The following is a 22,069-nucleotide window of genomic DNA, read 5'->3' as shown; positions in this document are numbered from 1 at the left end:
ATGTTTCTTCTTCTTCTAATCAAATTAAGAGTTCTCGAATAATTTTTTATGATATTTTTCAAAATTTATTTTTTTTTATCACCTAAAGCATCTTATCTCACATTTTTATCCGCATTTCTCCTTTTATCATCACAAAAAAATATTTTAAAAAATTACAGAAAAAAATTTAACGAACACCAATTTTTAATTAATATCTACATCTACATCTAAAAAGGGGAAGAGAATATAATAGGCAAGAGAAATATAGAAAAAATAATAATAAGTGATAAACCTTTTTTTAATGATATTTTGTATGAGTTTTTGTGTTAGTTTACATGTATTTTTTTTATAAAACTCATATTTAGACATTATTTTTCTATTACAGTAATATAGTCGCTCATTTAAGTGAAAGAATTAAAAATTGTATGAACTTACGAAGATTTAAAGACTCTATACTTAATCATATCATGGTGTATTTATCACAGTTGTGATAATCAGTGCGACCACAATAAGATAATAACAATTATTCAGAACAATATCAACAATTTAACAATAGTTATGGTCAATTCATTAGAGTCGTGGTTAACTATGAGGATTGTAGTCAATCCTGCTCCTAAGTTTCAATGTTACTTCCAACCACGACCGTAATAGATTTTACCATTATCGTAATAAGCCTTTTTGGATTGATATATTTAGGAAATTATATATAGACCTTTAGACTTTATATAAACAATCTTTTGTTCACTCTTATCATTTTATGAATTTGAGAGAACCTTAAGAGTTTTTGAGACTTGTGAAGCATGAACAACACCATAATGACGAATTGGGATCATCATATCTGCCTTATTGGTATGTCTATGTCTATTTTGTATAAGATTGTTAGTTTTGTTTTGATCAGGAGAGGCTAATCCCCCTAATATGGGGTTATGATGTAATTGTCTAGTTGTAGTTTTCTCCATATTTTTAATGAAATTCCTCATTATTTTATATTAATTAATTTTCTTCCTTATCTTTATTGTGTATTTGGAATCGATCATTTTAATATTTAATCGATTGCATAGTAGTGATCATTTGCATGTAATTGGTCAATTTAGGTAAATAATATTTTACACCAAATTGCATGATCAAACTATTTGTGTAATCTTTGATATATTAGTTAATATTTAATTGATCATTCATAGAATTGATTATATCATTTGACTTAAATTGATAGGCCTATGATCATTGATGTATTAATTTAAGGCAAAGAACATCATCTGACCTTGATCATAGGTTTTGGTTGATTTTGAGAATCAATAATTACCTGGGGAAGGAATTTGATTGGGACTCAGATTGGGAGAAAATTAATACTACTGAATCATAACATATGGTTACTCTTATCATCACTTAAACTTTCTTTGCGTTAGTTTATTTATTTTCTTCTAAAAATCAAAATCATAAAAATATTTAAATTTTCTTTTTAATCACCTCAATTGTCACTTTAATAAACTTGACTAATAAGAAATACAATTGATCTTTTGAGTTCGACATTTGAACTTTCAAGTTCATTATTATTATTGTGTGAGGTACACCGACTATTGTGTGAGCCTTATATATTTTCCACGTCAATAAATTATTGAGAGAATATATAATATGTAAAAATATTTTTTGTATGAGTAATAATACATGGGTATCTATATATCACAAATACTAATTTCATACCATTTTTCTTTATCTCTTTTTTTTTTACCAAATTATATCACATATTATATTTATATTTTTGTCTCTTTCTCTCAAAATGTCCAACAACATGAAATGCCCAGATATCTTTATCTTTTTACACATGCATATGTTATATGTAAGCAAAATGAGCAAACAAAGACAAAAAAAATATAGTAGACAAATAAGGAATTAAAGATTAATTTTATTGAGATAAGTACTAAAATTCATTTAAATAATTAACATCTTTAAAATATAATTTTTATTTACAAACAAAATAGAGAATTAATTAAAACCCTCACCATATCCTTTATTTTTAGACTAAATGACCTATTGGTTCCTTTGTTTTATTTTTTTTTAGTTATTTTGGTTCTTTATCTTTTAAAAAGTTTATTTTGATCTTTTATCTTTTTTAAAAGATTCAAAATGATTCTTCCATTAACTTGAAGTTAATGTCAATAACCATAATCAAATACTAGTGGCTAAAAGCCGTTACAAACCAAAAAAATAAGGAAGAAACAACAATGCATCAATAGTTTCATCTTTCACAAATCATAATTTCATTTTTTCCAAATAAAAAATCAGAAACTTCACACAATTTAATTAACAATTCAACTGCAATACGGTATCATCCACGTAAAATTTGATGTGCAATCTACCTTTCCTACAATCACTTTCACAACATCATCTTAATTGTTTTCTCATCTCAACTCACAAAAGTGTAGACCCACAACCTTTTTAGCACCCAAATCTGAGGAGTTTTGATTCTTGAAGGTCTGATGGCCTTTCAAGTCTAATTGGTTATGTGATTTTGAGAATTCCAATTTCAATATGAGGTTTATGATTTTCAATTTGAGAAAAAAGGGATTAGAGTTTGTGAAAGATGAAATTGCTGATATACCATATTTAGTCTTTTTTTAATAAACCTTTATCATATACTTAAAAACAAGGATTATGTAAGAGTAATATACCATATTTAGTACCATATTATAATATAAACATTTTATCATATATATACTTAAAAACAAGGATTATCTGTCAGTGATATACCATAGTACCATATTGTAATATAAATAATATATAAACACTTTTTGTAATTCATATATATAAGCACTTTAGTTTATTGCTCCAATTAAATGTCAATAATAATTTAGCTGTCAATGAATTTCAATTCGTTTTGATTTCATCCTTGTTTGTTGTCGTTGATCACGTTAATTATTGGACTGCGTCATGTCATGCATCAGCTTCACTGCTCCCTCCCAACAGTATTTAGTACCCCATTCTATAGTTCCAGCACACACGACAACCCCACACACACACATGATGGAATCCCAGAACCAGAACCTACTACGCCAACCCTTGATAAACTCAACGCATCATCATCATCACTCTGCTGATTCCCGTCTCGAAGAGGTCCTCTCTGACCCCACCCTACCCTGGTCCAAGCGCATCCTCTCCGCCACATGGATCGAACTCAACCTCCTCTTCCCCCTCGCCGCTCCCGCCATCCTCGTTTACGTCTTCAACAACCTCATGTCCAACGTTACTCGCGCCTTCGCCGGCCACCTCGGAAACCTCGAACTCGCCGCTGCCAACCTCGGCAACAGTGGCATTCAGCTCTTCGCCTATGGCCTAATGGTAAACATTCATTTCATTTCTCATATTAGAAGGTCTATCTCACCTCAGTTGGGTTCCATTTATAGGAATAAAAAAAATTAAATGAACATCTAAACTTAAAATTGATTTGCATATGATATATGTTCCACTAGCGAGTAGTCACACACAGAAGACAAAATCCTTGTTGACTATTTCAGACTCTATCTATCCAATCATGATGCTATAATTCTTCCAATGAAAACAATTATTATCCTGATCTTGATTATAAAAAAAATGCAAATTGTGTACTTATTAACTAAATTAGTTAATTTAAATAAAAAAATATTTTTTTAAAATTATCCTTCATTATAATTTAATATCAAACTTAAAAAAAATTATAATCTTCTTGAATGAAGAAAGTTTTGAAGATAATTTCATCAAATAATATTTAAGATTAAAAAAAATTTATCATTTATATTTAAGGTCAGAGAGAATACCCATTGAATATCAAAACCTAACATAGATACATGCACTTCCGATTTGTTTGTACAGTTGGGTATGGGAAGTGCGGTGGAGACTTTATGTGGACAAGCGTACGGAGCGAACAAATATGAAATGCTAGGGATATACATGCAGAGAGCAATTATCGTGCTAACCATAACAGGGATTCCCTTAACGGTGGTGTACATTTTCTGCAAACCAATTCTTCTCTTGCTGGGGGAGCCACCGGAGGTGGCATCAGTGGCCGCGATGTTCGTGTACGGTCTGATCCCGCAGATCTTCGCTTACGCAGTGAACTTCCCCATACAGAAGTTTCTGCAGGCGCAGAGCGTGGTGGCGCCGAGCACATACATCTCCGCTGCCACGCTGGTGCTGCACGTGGCGCTGAGCTGGGTGGTGGTGTACAAGTTAGGGTTTGGGATCATGGGTTCGTCGTTGATGCTGAGTTTGTCTTGGTGGATCATTGTTGGGGCACAGTTTTTGTATGTTGTTAGTGCTTCAAAGTTTAAGGATACGTGGAGTGGGTTTAGTGTTGAGGCATTCTCTGGACTCTGGGATTTTGTTAAGCTATCGGCTGCGTCCGCGGTGATGCTGTGTTTGGAGACTTGGTATTTTCAGGTGCTCGTGCTCATTACTGGCTTGCTTGATAACCCTCAACTCTCTCTTGATTCTATCTCAGTTTGGTAAGTACTAATGCTTTCATTAATCAATTACTTTCTTAAACTTGCTTCCTCTCCACCTTATCAGAAACCAAGATATAAAATCATGATCACGGTACGTTTATTACCCAGAAGTTATAAAGTTAACTTGCTGATAAAAAAAAATTAAGGAGATTCAAGGATTGAAGGAAGAAAAAGGAAAAATTTGTAGTTTCAATTTTTTTTTTCTAACATTCTAACAAAAAAAATAACAACTAAACTGATGTTGGCATATAAGAAATTATTTATTATAAAAAAATTAAAGACAATTGTGATTAATACAACTACAATTATAATTGTGTCACCTTGCAAACACCTCTAAAACCAGTTAGAACTATGGTCGTAGAATGTCTTTTAAAATCTTATAAGAAAGGATAAAAGTTATATACAATTTCATACATGTTTCATGTTTGTGTTGTTTTCTAATCAACATTAGAGTTTGTCTGTAAACTACAAAATTGAACTTCAATTTTAATTAAAAAAAAAGAGTACAACTAAAACTTAGGAAATATATCCAAATTTGTCTTAAAAAATCTAATATAAAATTATCATGATCTTAAACAATTTTCATATGACATGTAATAAAATTTTATTAACCTTTTTTATAAATTAAAAAAACTCAAATACATATATATCACTTAGTGGGGTTAGTTATAATTATAGATAAATGATAATATTAAATCATGTAATAATTTCTCAGAAGACGTACGTTAAAAATATTAAAGGAAAGAAACACGAGGCAGTGTTGGGCTGAAATAAAACACATGGGAAGGTGAGGTGAGACTGAGAGTGAGACCACTTGTACCATATGTGTATTTTACTTTGTCGTTCAGTGGTGCAGAGAAAGTCTTGCACTGTGTTTTCCTTTGCCTAATTAGGCCTTTTTCTTTTTCATATGCACAAAAGTCAAAACTAATATAGGTACGAGCACTTTACTCTGTCAAGTTCGTTGTGTCGGGACACTGAAAGTCTGAAACTGCCTTTTTTATATAGCTTAAATTAATTGATTTTAAATCGTGTAAAACGTTCATTTAGATAATACGGTAAAATTTAAACAATATACTTACTCAAATTAATTTAGACCATAATAAGACTGAACAAAAAAATTAGAAGAGTAAATCAATCAATTTAAAAAAATATATCAAATTGAACTCGAAAAAAAAATGAAGAATCAAATTAAATGTAAAAAACAAATTAAAGGAGAAAAAAAATTAATTTAACCCTTTTTAAATATATTTCTATAACATTGTCTTCTATTTTTTATCACGTTAATTATATTATATAATACGTTTTTTTTTCTGGATGAAAAATTGATATAATTTCTCTTATTAAAATGAAATTACACAATATCAATTCTCCAAACAAGCTCAAGCATGAAGAATATATAATGATCAGTTTTAATACCTCAACGTACATAACTAATAACTTAGAGAGGCTAGGCTCGTACCTTATATTAGTTGGATAATTCTAATCCCACGACATTTCTCTTCATATCGTAAATTATTTTTAGAATTGAAAAGGGAGATCAGAAAAGACAATGAGGATAAAATAGATGATATTTATGAAAAGAGACAAAAAAAATGGATGGTAAAAAAATTGTAAAATATTGTTGTAGAAATAGTATTACCCTTTTCACAACACATCCTCACAACATGAACATCCTTACAATAAGGAGAGAAACAGGGAGAAAGAAAGAGAAAAATATTTTTAAAAAAGTGATATAAAGAACTGAGTTATAAAACAATGTCATGCTTTTTTTATAGTAAAAATAACATCTGTTAATGATTTTTATAGGACCATGGTATAAGGAATCTGGTCTGAGATCGTCAAGTAAAAATATTTTTGATTAATGATCGTAAATATTTCTAAAATGTTTAAATTAAAATTGTAGGGTACTCTGGTTAAATTAACCATTTTATTTCGTCATCCAAACAAAGCACAATGGATCGAAACGAAATCTTTCAAAACTCAGGAATTAATAAAAGAAATAAAAGAATAGTTGGCACTTGGCCGCTGTCATGTTGTTATAAGACAAGAAAGGTATTTATCCAAGTTGCCAGTCACATAGTAATGACATTACGTTACGTCTCTTCATAGGTAAGTCGTTGGGTCACTTTTAACAATGATAAATAAAAGGATATCATGGTATACTTATGTCCTGATAAAACTCTGAATCGAGTTAAAATTTCTTTCTTCGATTCAAAATCAAAGAATTAAAATAAAAAATACTAATTGAACCTTATCGATCCTCTGTAGTTTCAACTTAAATTAAGAAACCTGTATTTAAGTTTATATTACTGGGATTCATACAACTTTCAGGATAACTCTGAAGTGTCAAAATCTGAATTTTTAATTACTTGGATTCATACAATTTAGATTAAATAATTTTAACTTCTCAGACTTGAATTTTAATATTTGTTTTACACTCTTATCTCTCTATTACGGTGTAAACATTTCCATTATGAAAGGAATAGTTTTGACATCTAATCAATTGTTATAGCCCATAAAAAAGACACTGATAAATTGTTATAGCACATCCATTGATGTGCCCCCCTTCACCTAATGATGATATTTTGTTATGGTGTGTGTGATCGAGTTTTAGAAGTATTTCTTAATATCTTTTATCTTTTAACTTTTTTTTATATCTTTTCTATCTTTTATTAAATTTAGATTTTTTTAGATTTAATTTAATAAATTTTCTCTATTAATAAAAAATCATGGGTTAGGAATATAATTACTATATGTGCATTGAAGAATAGGGAGAAATATAACCTGTTAAAATAATTTCGTTTTATTTTATCCAATACCCTTTTCTTTCTATCTAATTTGAAGGAATGGAATAAAATCATCTATCTTTCCCATTTTCATCTCATTTTGTTTTGTATTACACACCACCATTAACTTCTTTCAACCATAATTAATCTGAACGTAATATGACGTACAGCATGATTAATCACGTACATTTACTATGGTTATGACTTGTGAGTGCAGCATGGCAATAACAGGGTTGACGATGCATATTGGAATTGGATTTAATGCAGCTGCAAGGTTAGTTGGACTAATTATCTATATGCATGGTTTGAATTAATATGTTGCATGTGATAGTTGTAAACTGATAATTAGTGCAGCGTGAGGGTGAGTAACGAGTTGGGAGCTGAGCATCCAAAGTCTGCAGCATTCTCAGTGATTGTAGTGAATATGATATCTTTCATAATTGCGGTGATAGAAGCAGTGGTGGTCCTTGCACTGCGTCGGGTTGTAAGCTATGCATTCACAGATGGTGAAACCGTCGCTAATGCGGTCTCAGACCTCTGTCCCTACTTGGCCGTCACTCTCATTCTTAATGGAATCCAACCGGTGTTATCTGGTGAGTAAGTCTATATATTTTTAAGATACATTGGGTGTGTTTGGATGGAGAAATTTAAAATTCTGATAAATTTTAAATTTTTAAAATTTTGTATTTGGATTAAAAAAATTAAAGTTAGAAATTTTCAATAATTTAAGGATTTCCGGAACTTTCAAGGTAGAAGAGATGATGAAAGTTAATAAGGGAATACACAAAGGTTTTAAAATGTTCTTTTATAAAAAAAGAATTTTAATTTCTAACCTTTTAGAAAGAAATTGAAATTTCACATTTTTAGTGGTTTAAAATTCTATTTTAAAATTTCAAAAATTTAAATTCTTCAAAAAAGACATCCAAACAATGAATTTTAGATTATAGAAATTCAAATTCTCAGATAAATTACTTTCCTTAGTTAAAATGTTTGGATGGAGAAATTTAAAATTCTGATAAATTTAAAATTTTAAGAATTTCAAATACTTCAATTGAAATTCTTTTAATTTCAAAATTTTGTGTTTAGATAAAAAAATTAAAATTATGAGGATGAAAAAAAATGAATGAAAAAAGAGAAAATATAATTGGTGTGCTAGTTATACGTGTCCCTTTATGTTCACACCCAATCGATATTTTAGGAGCTCGGAGGTGTTTCTTTTGAAAAAGACTGTAAGAAAAAAAATTTAATTTCTCACCTTTTAGGAAAAAATTGAAATTTTAGATTTTTAGTTGTTTAAAATTCTGTTTTAAAATTCCAAAATTTTAAATTCTTCATAAAAACATCCAAACAATGAATTCTAAATTACAGAAATTTAAATTTTCTGATAAATTACTTTACTCAATTAAAATTCTCTATTGAAATCTCCCCAAATGTTTTTCTGTACATTTCTAATTTTTATTTTTAGGAGTGGCTGTTGGGTGCGGATGGCAAGCCATTGTGGCCTATGTAAACGTGGGCTGTTATTACGGGATTGGAATTCCGTTGGGCTGTGTTTTGGGCTTCACGTTCGGCTTAGGTGTGCAGGTAATATATTGTTATATTGGGCTTTATCAGTAATTTATTAGTTTATTGCAGGTTACATAATTTAAATATATCTTTCTACATTATTATTTATTAATTTACTATTTCCTACGAAAATAATTAATAAAAAATTTCATTAATTATCTTGCTAATATTTAATGAGTTGAATTAAAATCTATTGAGAGGCCTACGTTCGATCCCTTTGAGCAACGTTTTAAGTGTGGATCAACAAAGCCTGTCTTTGACCTCTCAAATAATAATTGATGAAAACTTTTCTTTGATACATAATACAGGGAATATGGTCTGGCATGATCGGGGGAACAATGTTGCAGACCCTTATTTTATTATGGATTACACTTCGCACTGATTGGAATAAAGAGGTAATATTACTTTTTCACAAGAAAATATTATGAAGATAGTTTTTCAAACACATTATTTCTCTAATTAATTAAAATTTATTAAATAATAAAAAATCAAAAAGAGAAATCATTAAATAGCACGTGAAACTCAATTTTTTTTATCATTTTAATCAAAACTATATAATTATACATAAATAGTCAAGAACAAAAAAATTGTTATCAGTTATGCTTAAAAAAGTTGTATACATTTTATCTTTTAATCTTGATAGTTTAAATAGAATTTAATGGTCCATTTTGTGATCTAATTTTCCATAATAATTTGATAGACCATGTGTATCTTTTAAGTATCGACAATAAATATAGTCTATCAAGTTCATAAAAAATAAGTATATATTTACTTTTTAGAAAATTTGATAGATCATATTTTTTGAAAAATTCAATAACCGTATGGTCTATCAAGACTATAAGTATATCTACCTGTAAATTTTTAAGCAGGTGTATCTTTTAACGATAAAATTTACTTCTTTAAATACAAGAAAATATCGACAATAAGATTACCTGACTAAAAATGTCTTATTTATGCAAAGTTTGGTGCGCTTGATTGTTAGGATAATACCAAAATATTCAATGATTGAAAGTTAATACATAGAAATAGTTATTGAGTGAAAATTAAATTTTATAGTTGGATATTTTTAAATTAATTCAATAGTCTTTTACATCAAAATTTCCGTACTTCCTTAATGCAATAGTAAAGTATGATTAAAAGAAAATATAAAAATATTTTATACTAATAGTTAATCAAAATTAAGTCAACATCCATATATCGTACATTATGATGCATGCAGGTAAATACAGCAAAGAAACGATTAAATAAGTGGGGGTACAAGAAGGAACCTAAGATTCAGAGTTGAAATGGTTCTTCTGCTGACCATTGGCCTAACAGATAGTTGTGGGTTCGGATTTCGAGTTCTCACTGGAAAATTAAAAGAAAAGAAAAGTTGATGAATTATTGTTTTGTTTTTTCTTATGTATGCTTGGAAATTTTGCAAGTAATAATATGCTTCAAATAATTTAAGAGATCAAATAAGTTGTGTTCTTAATGGCTTTTGAGCAAAGTTGATAAGATGACAAATTGAACTTAATATATTTTATATTACTAATGATGATGAATCTTTGCATATATATATATATATATATATATATATATATATATATATATCCTTTATCTTGGTGATTTTATATAAGGCTGATTTTTCTATTCATTGATGAAAAATTAATTTCATCAAAACACAAGATATATAGTAGTGACGGATGATTATGTCTTAGTCTAGAATTTATGCCTTTTTTTTTAATTTCTCCTAGTTTGTTTCAAAATATTTTTCATTTAAAAAATTAAGAAAATATTAAGTATTTTTTTTCATTATATCTTCATTTATTAATATTTTCACTTAGATGCCTGAATGGATTCACAATTATATTATAACTCTTGTAATAAGGATATTTTTTGTCCAGGATGGTTATTTTATGATTGTAATTTACTTAATTAAGAATTTTCTTAAAAATGTATGTTATTGATTAATATACACAAGAGGAAACAATGTTACAAGGACTGGACCATTGAACTAAAAACCAGAGTCATGACTTGACTTTGAACCAAAAAGAATTGACAACTCAAGCCAATGATGACTCGGCTCGGGTTGACTGGGAATTGGATTCGTAACAAGTTCAATTAAGTATTTGGATCATTCATAAGATTGATTTAGTAAAAATCGGTTAACTTTGAACCAATAAACTTTGATTTGTAACTGAGTTTGGAGCTCTCCTACGGGCAAACCAAACATAGCCTTAATCTAACAACTCAGCTCAAGTAGGCCATTGAAAAATGTATTCTCAGATTCAACTTAGGTTTCAGAGGATATTAAAACTATTATGAACACTTGAGTTTTTCTTTTGGCAAAACCTAATAACAACCAACACCAACACCAAAAACAGTAAACCAGAACACAATGTAAAGATTAGGATAAGGGAGATTAACACAAGATATACCTAGTTCAGCCAATGAGGCTTACATCTACGAGAAAGGACAATTACACTGTATTATAGTGACCAAGATCTTCTATAAAATAGACCCTTTTTCCATGACTTTCTTGTCTCTTCTCTTTTCTCTATATAGAGAAATTTTCTGTAAGAATCCCAAGCCTTCTATATGTAGCTCATACCCTCAATCTTTATGTTGTCCTCCAAGTTGTAGAAGTAGATAACATACATCTACCTTAATAGTTACATAATATATATAAACTTGTACTTGTATCACTGCCTATGACCCCCTCAACAGAGGACTTCATTATACAAGTTTGTTATGGCTGGTAATTAAGAGCTTGTCAATTATTTCACAAATAACTTGCAAACTTATTTTGAGACACACTTTATAGTTCTCCACCTTGTTTATAAACCAAAGAATTCCTTTCATCGTTAAATTTCCCTCCCACTTATGAATTATGCTTCAGAGAATCCAAGCAATGTTTAAACATTTCCTGAGGTATTGTCTTCATGAATGCATAAGTAGGATTGTTTCTAGTGCCAACTTCTCCACCTAAACCACATTTTTCTCAATAAAATCTCCGATAAAATGAATTTTGACATCGATATGTCTTTTTATATCTTGTGATCCACTTGATTTTTTGAGAGATATATTTCACCTTGGCTATCAGCCTATCACAACAAATTGTTATGTTGTTCTGCATAATTCTCAATTCACCTATCACCCCTCTAAGCCACAGAGCCTGCTTGATGTCCTCACACTTACACCATGATCCAAATCAAGCTTTCTATATATCAAACCATACCATGCAAGATACTTTTAAGTTTCAACTCCATAAGGAATTGTATCCATCCTCCTTCTTTCTTCATCAGTCCTTAGTGCTTGCCTGGCAAGTGACAAGGATTTATAAAGTTACCCCAAGGGAGTTGCCACAGGTTTAGACATGTGCATTCTAAACCTCTCAACAATCCTTCAAATATTTATGTTGAAACACGCACAATTCTCTTTTTTATCTCTAATTATATCCATATCTAAAATCCTTTTGGCTTCTCAAACTTAAGCTCCTTCATTTCAAACTCATAAACAAACTCGAATTTGAGTTTCTTAATGTTTTCCTTCCTTGAACCAGCACCAACTATTAAGATCTTATCCACTTACAAGAGTAGGTATAAGCGACACTTGTCTTCTCCTCTTAGTATGTATACACAATTGTAATAGCTACTTCTCAAGAATCCCATCATCATCATGAACTCATCATACCTTTTATTGTCCTTAGCAAATCCTTTAAGTTGCTCCATTTATATGGCTTCTTTGAGATCACCATGAAGAAATGTTGTTCTTACATCTAATTGATCTAGTTCAAAGTTGTATTAATTGACTTTAACTATAAATAATAATATCCTCATAAAACAATGTTTGACCATTGGAAAAAAGACCTCATTATTAAAATCTACACCTTCAACTTGAGTAAAAAAAAAACCCTTTCCACAAGCTTGCCTTTAATCTAACTTCGTGAAATTAAATTTTAAAAAAATGAATAGTAAGGATATATATCCAGAATTATTCCTAGAGTAACTTGATCCCTCTATACCTATCTATCTATGCACAAATTGAATACATACAACTTGATGAGAAACCAATACCATAACAAGTTGATAATGAGAACAGTTCTAATAAGACCGAGAGGAAGTAGTATGCAATGAGAATGTATCGTCTCGTGTACACTAACAGGTGAAGTTAAAATTTTTTGTTAAGAGGATCCATTCATTCTCAGTTTGATGTGTAATGTCATAAGTCAATGTCAAGAAAATTGAAATCACGCTCACGAGGCACGAGAGCTGAGAATATTCATGCCCCACAATTGACTTTGGTCAGATTCAAACCCTCCAAAAACGTGAAAGCTTGCTACCCGCTAATATAGTGGTGGGGGTGGTGTGTTGAAACAAAGAGCTGTGCTTTTCAAAGAAATGTGTGCTATGCATGAACCGCGCGGGTCCTCCATGTCCTTTCAGATTCATAACTACCTAAAACAAAATTAATTAATCAATTGGTTAGTAAGTGTTATTAAGGAATGATCCAACGAATGAAAGTTTAGAGATCTTTGAAGAATCCAAAAGGGTGTTTAATAATAATGAAGTCTTCCCTAGGGAAAAAAATTACAAATTAAATAGGCCTGGATGAGGGTCAAAATTCTGCAAGTTACCGAAATTTTCTCACAAGAGGGACAATTCTTAATTAAGAAAATATAAAAGATGTCGCAAGATTTACTAGCCAGGCTGGGTTCTCGTAAGACCCATAGGTGCAATTGCTTGCAGATACCTGTATATAACTAATTATTTAATATAGTAGAGTGTACAGAAGTAGTTGCTGGATCATCACAAAGGTAGTGTAGTGGAAGGTGTATTTGACGAATTGACTCTTTTCTCCAATAATCACCAACAATTATTGTCATCAATGCCTGCACTAACTTACACGCCTAGTTTTTTTTTTATTATTATTTTTCTAAAATCAATTTTAGTTCTTAGAAAGAAAGAATCCTAACTTGCAGGCATGTTTACCGGGTAAGGGTTCAGATTAAGAATTAAGACTTCTATTAATCAAGTTCATGTTCCATAGAGAGAGTGAGGCAGACGTATCTAAGAAATTATGTACATTATCCAGAATTAGATAGGAGAAATTCTTAGCGGCAACATAACTTTTTAATATGGAGAAATCGAAGATACTATCAAAAATTTACAATAACTCACATATTTTATTCAATAAACTAAGTTAGATTCCTTGATGATAATATAACTTAAGTGATACACTTTTAATTTAATGGTAGTAATATAAAAAATTTAATGTTAGTAATATAGAATGTAAGTCCATTCGTTGAGCTAGTGCCTAGCTAACCTTCTTAGGTAACGGAATAAAAGAAAAATACCAATTAGTTGAGGATTTTCCTACCCATTAGCTAAAACCTCCTATCTTTTACAATTGAGTAATGAATAAACTACTAATAGGGTCCCCCATTATCACCATCTTTCCTAATAAACCACGATTATAATATCCTTTGAGTTGATTGATCAGAATGAACGTTCTTATTTGGGGAAGTTTGTGATTGTCTCTATTGCTAATATATTATTGGACACAAGTTGAGATAAACTGGACAATGAATTAGAAAGTCTTTCCCTCATGTACGTCCTTATTGTATCGGTACAACGTGTTCCAGATTTGATGTGGCTTAGGATGTTATTTAGTAGTATTTTACATAATGCATAATGAAATAGCAGATGGCAGATAATATCAGAAACTTAACTACTGCACCGTCCACACCCAATGTCATAACGTGTCTTTTTCATGATTATTACTCATCAAATTTGTGTCTGTCACTTTGTGTATAGCCACATCAGCATCTGCAGTATTTCAAGACTTCTTTAATTAAAAGTGTACGTTTCAATGTAACAGAAGAAAAAGGGTAAGTCCATCATATAAAAGAGAAGAAAAAGGTAACTTTCATTTTAAGTTTTTAATTTTTATTTAAATTTTTTATAGAATGGTATGACTGCAGTGTGTCAGAGGGAATGGGAAGACTTTGCAGTCATGGTCCCCCAAATTTCACAGTTTTTCATATTTCATATATGTAAAAGTTTCTACAGATATTCTCACAGGGCAAAAGGTAATTAAGGAAAAATGATATATAAAGGGATGATTACTAAAGAGTAAAGAATTTACTTGTATAATATAGATGACTTTATTCATAAATAATGTCAATCACAGCTTAAAATGCAAAAGATTGTCTTTATAGATATTTAGTTGTGTCCGTTGTCTTTGATTAAAATCATGGCACGTTGTATATGACTGTAACTATATGTCCTAGTACAAACCTTTCTATTATTTCATGTTTCTTTTTTATATATATAGATATTTAGTTCTAATATTTATTGCTACCCTTCTCTCTTCCAAACTTGACAATTCATTTTAGTAAAAGACATTTCCACCGCTAGTGAGTGCAATAAAGAAACATAATTGACAACAGACAGAAATTGCCGTTTCATCTACTTCTGCATCAGAGTTCAGAATCTGAAAGTACCAAGAGAGAGAGAGATTGAAAAAAAAAAAAAAAGAACAACTCAATGGATCTTCAGGCAGAACTGCTTATGGTTTCACTCTTTGTATAGACTAAAGAAAACTGGGAAGAAAACACAAAAAGAAAAAGGACAGAAATTAACATGACATTGTATTGCATAAAACATGAGTTTCCTAGTAAAATGTTTACACATAGATACACATCATCATTTGATAAGAGGAGGAAGGGTTATGAGGGTTTGAGATTGTCTTCCTCGGCTAAAGAGTCTCTTCCACGTTTTGATTTGACTCATAACATGTCCATGAAAACCAAGTCTAGCAGCAGACACACCGGACATAATTCTCCTCCTGAGCCTCCTTAACCTTTTTCCAATCTTCACCTTCATCTTAGAGATTCTGATTCTAAGGCATGATGGCTTTCTACGTGAATCTGCTTGCTCCAACACTTTGTGGATCAAAAACTGTGCCCTTCTATGGATTATGTCTTCAGGGTCCTCCTTGTCCACCTTTGAGTAAGCATAAGGCCTTCTACACAGAGCCATTTTTTTCTTCAAAAGAGTCTAACCTTGAGTGAGAGAGTGAAAGAGAAAGAGGAATATATGGTAAGCATATATAGAAGGTTTGAAAGTAATATTTATAGTATGGTTTTGGCTAGTGCTGTTAAACTATATGGCGGGTGGGGCCATAGGAACGATGTCATACATGGTGATGAAGCAGATCATGTGCACTAAATTTTTTGTTGAAAAATAATGGGCATGATGACTGTGCCTGAACTGGCCTATAGGAGTATCATTTTGTCAAAATTAAACCTTGGCATCAAATAGAAACTGCCTTAGAAAATAGGACCTTCATTCAATCATAATTAATTAATCATTAAATAGTGCCACCCCAACAAGTGTAAATTTGCATGAATGCTGCCTTTTTTAGGTTTGTATTTTGGCTACTAAGAAAAACCTGCATGAAATGTGTCCATAATTTGTGTGTTTTTTTTTAAATATCATCATATCAACCAATAGTTTCAGCCAAAGTTTTAAAAATTAGTCTATAACTATAATTTCGACCATAACATCAAAGTTTTTGTCTTTAGGATAGGTGCAAATACTCTGGTAACATGTTAAGAAATATGATTTTAGAAAATTTCTAAGTTTTTGAGATATTTACAGTATGTGTCAACGTTATGATATCATATTTAGAAAATATAGTTCTATACGGGAGAAAAGTAGTAAAACTGAATAATAAGTATAAGATGATAACATCACGCCTTTGTATAGGCTAACAAATTACCACAAACTAACTAGTAATCTCTTACTAACAAAACTATAACATGTCATCACAATTTAAAACATTTATCCCAGCTCTCAGGGAATCGGGCTCAGCCACTATTTTTTTTTTAATTGTTCAGTTTGTAGTAAGAAAAGTCGGAAAGGGGAAGTTGCTAAATCATTTTAATTGAACATTGTGACATGGGATTAAAATTTTATGTGGCAAAGAAGTAAAAGGGGGGACCTTATTGACGTCCTTGGGCAAAGGTTTAGTTATATGTGCAATAATACTAATTAAATAATTGTACGTTGACCACAATAGTTGTCAGTTATTTATTGATAAATTATTTTGATTTATTTAATAATATTACTAATAAAAAAGTATTTGAGATTCGTCGACAATATTCTTAACTTAACGTTGCATATTTACATTTCAAGTTGTTGTGTAAAAATGATTTAAAAATTATATAACAAATAAATGATTAATTGTTATGTATTTGTGTTGTTAATTTCCTGAAATCAATTATTTTTATAAGTTTTTTATCGATAAATATTAATTTATTAATTGTTAATTTTTGTTAGTAGAGAGATTCAAGCTTATAATCTCTTCCTCTCCTTCCTTCTTTTTTCACTACTATATAAGCCAATTTATAATAAGCCAATTTTATAACTCTTAATTCTTAGATAAGATTGTAAGTAAAAAAAAAAAAGAAATTATTTATAAATAAGTTAATAATACTAGTTAAAAAATATAATAAACTATAAGGCACTGCATGTCCTTCACCTACTCGCAAAGGCTATTGTCAGTGAAATTACAATAGATCAAGATTTGGCATAGCATGTTAATTAAGGGGGTAGCTGTATCTTGTAGATGTGGTGTGAATAGCCTTTCTAATTCTAATATCACCGACTAGAAGAGAAGCATCACGTTGCCACTGAAGAGGATCTCTATAATTATTCTTCTGAAATTCAATCATTCATTGATTGCTGCGCTAGCTACCTAGTTGCATTCTTTTTTCTTTTGATGGAAGCTCTAAGTCAAAGAAGCTCGAGTCAAAGATCAGCAAGGAGAAAAGCATGAGTTGCACAGTATAGAACAGACCAAATTTCCACCGGGGTGGGGGGGCCTTTGAATTCGATTGGTACATTCCTACTTTATTTAGCAAGACTTCTTAAAGCGAAAAAAAAAATTGATTGAAAAAGACTATAAATTATCGTTAATTAAGGAAAAAAATTGTAAAACTTTGCACATACAAAACACAAAACTCGGCATATATATTTACTGGCCCAAAGAAAAGGTCTCACTATTTTTATATATATTTGGTGTAAAAATGTATTGTACTATTAAAAAAACATAATTCATTATTTTATTTAAGGTACTACGATTAAGTATTAAATGTTAGGTACTTAATGTGCATGTGGGTTTCTCTCGAGAAATTTAAACATAATTTATTTCGTATCTGTAAGGAAATTAATCCTTTTCACTAAATTCAATTAGCATTCATTGCTTCTAAAGAAAAAGTACTCCTGTTATTCATTTAGTTTCCTTATCGTTGTAATTAGTTAGACTATGATACTTCATCAACTGTCATGTTGAAGTCTACCCATCTTAAAATTCAGTTTGGTATCCCTCATGTTTTATAATAGAAATACAATGAAACTATTTGATTGTTTTATAAGAGAAGATTACTAATCATATTCAATTATTAATAGATTACTACAACAAGTTGTGTCTTTTTAGGACACTACTAAAAGAATAGTATCGTACGTAGCTACCACAGACATCAAAAGGAAACTAAATAAGGCATTCCTTGCATCACATGGTTGGGAATTAGCCTCTACCGATAACTACTCATTTATTTCTTTTGTGTATTTATTGTCCTTTCACAGTTTTTTTTTATAATCTTTCCCAGTTGGCACTACTATTTAATATTTTCTTCTTCTTTCTTAAGATGTAGTATTTGATGAATCTATGTCAATCAAATTATTTAAAATATATTAACGATGTTTTATTTAAAATTATTTGATGAATCTATGACTGTATTGGTTTACAATGTTTCAACTATTGATGTTCAATTTGTTTTTAAAAATAAAAACAGCATCAAAATAGTAATAACTAGTGCCACACAGAACTTGAAAAAACATGTTATTGTTGTTTTAAATTGTTAGATAATTATGACACGAGTTCAATTACATATGTAAAGAAAATTAAAACTTAATCAAAATCGATCTTAATTGGACATAAGTGCTTATTGTATTAAAGTTAAAATTAAATTATTTAATATCTGAATTTAATTCTTGGTAAAAATAATTTTACTTATCTTTTGGTTGATCTTCAGATTAATTTGAATCTCTTTTTCCTGGGGAAACATAGAATTAAGGAGAAAAAAAAAATTTGGATCAAAGTCAAGCTGGAATCAGACTGATATTCATGAGTTCAAATTTACTTATTATGCCTAAAACTAATTCAATTTTATTCATATAATTATTTATAACTAAAAGAACTAAAGTAACATGTACACCCTTAATTATAATATATCAGGATGTGAGCCAATTTTACTGGTTTTCACGTTCTCGCCTATGTTATAAATTTAAATACTGTATATAATAACAACATGGGAAACTAATTATTATAGTTTTACAGTGTCAATAATATTGTAATGCTTCTTAAATAAGAAATTTTTTACGAAGCATTACAATATTGGTGACGGTGTAAAAAAAAGCATTACAATTTTCTTATTTAATGTCTTGGTTGCGCTCTTCTTCTACGTTGTTATCGTTATTGCTCCGTGGCAACCCTAACATATCTGAGAGAAAATGAGTTTTAGATAATCTCAAGAGTTGAGAGTGAGAGAAGAGTGTTGATAATCAAAAACATCTGATACCAAAATCAGCAACAAACCACAAAGTCAAAGGTTCAATTTCAAGTCCATGCCTCTAGTAAAATTGAAAAAAAAAACTCTTTGAATAGATCTCAATGTCTTGAGCGATATTAATCCTTCAGTTTTGATCCTTGGTTTAAAAAAAAATGATGATCTAACAACATTCTTACTAGTTCATTGTTGATTGATGACAAAGGCAATCCCTCCAACACATCTAATACTAATAGGAAGAAGAGACAGCACACGTGGTTTGGTTTTGCAATTTTGCATGCAAATTACTAGTTACTGTTACTGATACTTTCCTTTCTTTCTTTTTTTAGGTATGAATTTTCTTTCTTTCTCTTATACGTTTACGGTTTCAGAGTTCACTTCTGCAGAGGAAGGAAGTGAGACGGATTCAGAGCGGTGAAACCACTCATCTGGCGGCTTTGTGGGTTGGGCTATGAACTGACCCAATAAATTTATTTCAAATAGGCACTTGTTGTTAAGTATACCCCCAAGCCCTCTCTTTATTTTTTAATTACATATCATTATATCCTTTTCCTTTACACCGATACACCCCTTGGAACCCCTCTTTTTTTCTGTATTGTGAATGAACAATCTTATTTCCCTCCCTCAATAAATTTATTTCAAATAGGCACTTGTTTTATCTCTCCAATCAACAATCTTATTTCCCTCCCTCGATTGGTATATCCATCTCTTCGGACATCTTACTAACACAATAGTTCATAGTTCATGTTAGCATTTGAAAAATAAATTTAGAAAAGAAATAAAATTGTGATGAGATAAAACAAAACAAAATAGTATCAAAAAGGACTTTTTGGAACAATGTATACCTGTTCAGAAAAATAATTTCCAAAACTATAACACAATTCTGGAAATTACTTTCCACACTTGGTATACATTGTTTCCAAAAAGTCATTCCAGTAGTCATAGTAAAAAACAAAATTCGAATCATTTAAACATAGCTTAACGAGTTGCGCTAATCGTTGTCGTGCACACTTATTTGAATGTTGTAGGCTTGGAGTTGAGAAGCATGCTAGAGACTTGGAGTTAAGAGGCTGAAAACATATTTTTTTTTGTTATCTTATTTTTACTATGTAAATAAAATGGAGTTTAATTTATAATATATATAATAGATGAAGTTAGTGATTAATGTATCTTGAAACATAGTATTACATGAAGGAAAATGCATAATATTACATATAATTTTAATGGAAAACACACTATTATATAATGAATATGCAGTGAAAATGGAGTTCAAAATTAGAGTATAAAGAAAAATAAAAATATGGGGAAAATAAGATTTTAAAACTAAAAAATATGGTAGTGTAAAGTAAGAGTTTTAAAGAGTATATTTGGTAGAAAAATATAAAAATGGGATGAGGTGCACTTACGAAAATGAAAGATGTAAATAGTTATTGCCTTTCAAATATTTTGGTATTTATGGACCATTATGATCAACAATGAACTAGTAAGAATGTTGTTAGATCATCAATTTTTTTTAAACCAAGGATCAAAAGTGAAGGATTAATATCGCTCAAGACATTGAGATCTATTTAATGCTCCTTCAAGTCCTGATCAACCAAAGTGCTCAGTTATTGAATTCAACCAAATCCCTGTATCTGCTGAGCATGAATCCGTGCCATCTGAAGTTGGGCTTGATAAGTTGGGCTTTCCAGAAACAGATACACAAGAAGATGCTAAAACCAAGCTTATCACTGAAACTATAACCAACGTTGACACCACAAACTCAAACGGAAGATAAGTTTGATAAGTTTCTTTTGAATAATATTCTCTGTTATGCATAGGCAAAACTCTCCCTAAATTTTACTGTTTGCACATCTTAACCTGAGATATCCGTATACATTTTATGAGGGAAAAACAACAATAAATCCTTGATTGTTAGCTCATGCACAATTTTAAAATATTATAATTTACACATGCATTTCTACCTATAAAGTATAAATATGAATCCTTAAATATTTACAAGAATTGTAAATGATCTTTATAAACTCAAATCCTTATAATTTACTTGTTTCTAACTTTAAAAGTATAATAGCAAATCCTAAATACAACTAAATACGTTATATGTATTCTAATTTCTAAGTCTCTAACAGAATAGAAAGATTTCACACTTGTGCGTTGCTGACTTGCTGTACTCTTAAGCACTTAATGAATTATTATCATATTTACATACTTATAAAGCTTAATCTCCTGTAAAAAAATAAATCAATAAAAATATTTTTTGTATGTTTTACAAAATGATTTTTCTACTTCACGTACACCCTTCGTAAGAAACAATCATATGTCAAACATTATATTAAACATTTAAAATTTATAAATAAATATAATGTGACATAATTAATAGATCATTTTATTTTTTAAATATATGGTCAGAAGTTCAATGGCAAGTATATGTATATGAAAAGAATGAAAAAAACATCTATTTGGACCTGGGAGAACTTACCCTTTCAAATGGATATTAATACTTAAATTAGTCTTGAGCTTCCAACCGATGGATATCACCCAAAAAAAAGCACCTCATTCAATTATGTGATGAATTGACTCATTCACAAAATAAGAAATTTAAGAACTATTAAGCGAAAATAAATTAAGATCTAAATTAT

General features: G+C 30.0%; 2 protein-coding genes across 2 annotated transcripts; one reads left to right on the top strand and one right to left on the bottom strand.

Moving 5' to 3' along the window:
• Positions 1-2,957: 2,957 nt before the first annotated feature.
• LOC100793298 (protein DETOXIFICATION 40) lies at positions 2,958-10,346 on the top strand. The gene is made up of 7 exons (XM_006597517.4): positions 2,958-3,315; positions 3,826-4,457; positions 7,464-7,520; positions 7,601-7,839; positions 8,712-8,830; positions 9,121-9,207; positions 10,032-10,346. Exons 1-7 carry the CDS (start codon positions 2,998-3,000, stop codon positions 10,095-10,097), a joined length of 1,518 nt encoding a protein of 505 aa, XP_006597580.1. The 5' UTR covers positions 2,958-2,997; the 3' UTR covers positions 10,098-10,346.
• A 5,002-nt stretch (positions 10,347-15,348) lies between these two features.
• LOC100305744 (uncharacterized) lies at positions 15,349-15,899 on the bottom strand. The gene has a single exon (NM_001249191.3). It carries the CDS (start codon positions 15,835-15,837, stop codon positions 15,502-15,504), a length of 336 nt encoding a protein of 111 aa, NP_001236120.2. The 5' UTR covers positions 15,838-15,899; the 3' UTR covers positions 15,349-15,501.
• Positions 15,900-22,069: the final 6,170 nt, after the last annotated feature.

The sequence above is a fragment of the Glycine max genome, chromosome 15 (assembly GCF_000004515.6).
Source record: "Glycine max cultivar Williams 82 chromosome 15, Glycine_max_v4.0, whole genome shotgun sequence".
NCBI classification, from domain to species: domain Eukaryota; kingdom Viridiplantae; phylum Streptophyta; class Magnoliopsida; order Fabales; family Fabaceae; genus Glycine; species Glycine max.
Note: the sequence above shows the minus strand (reverse complement) of the source record. Positions and strands in the feature narration are given on the sequence as shown.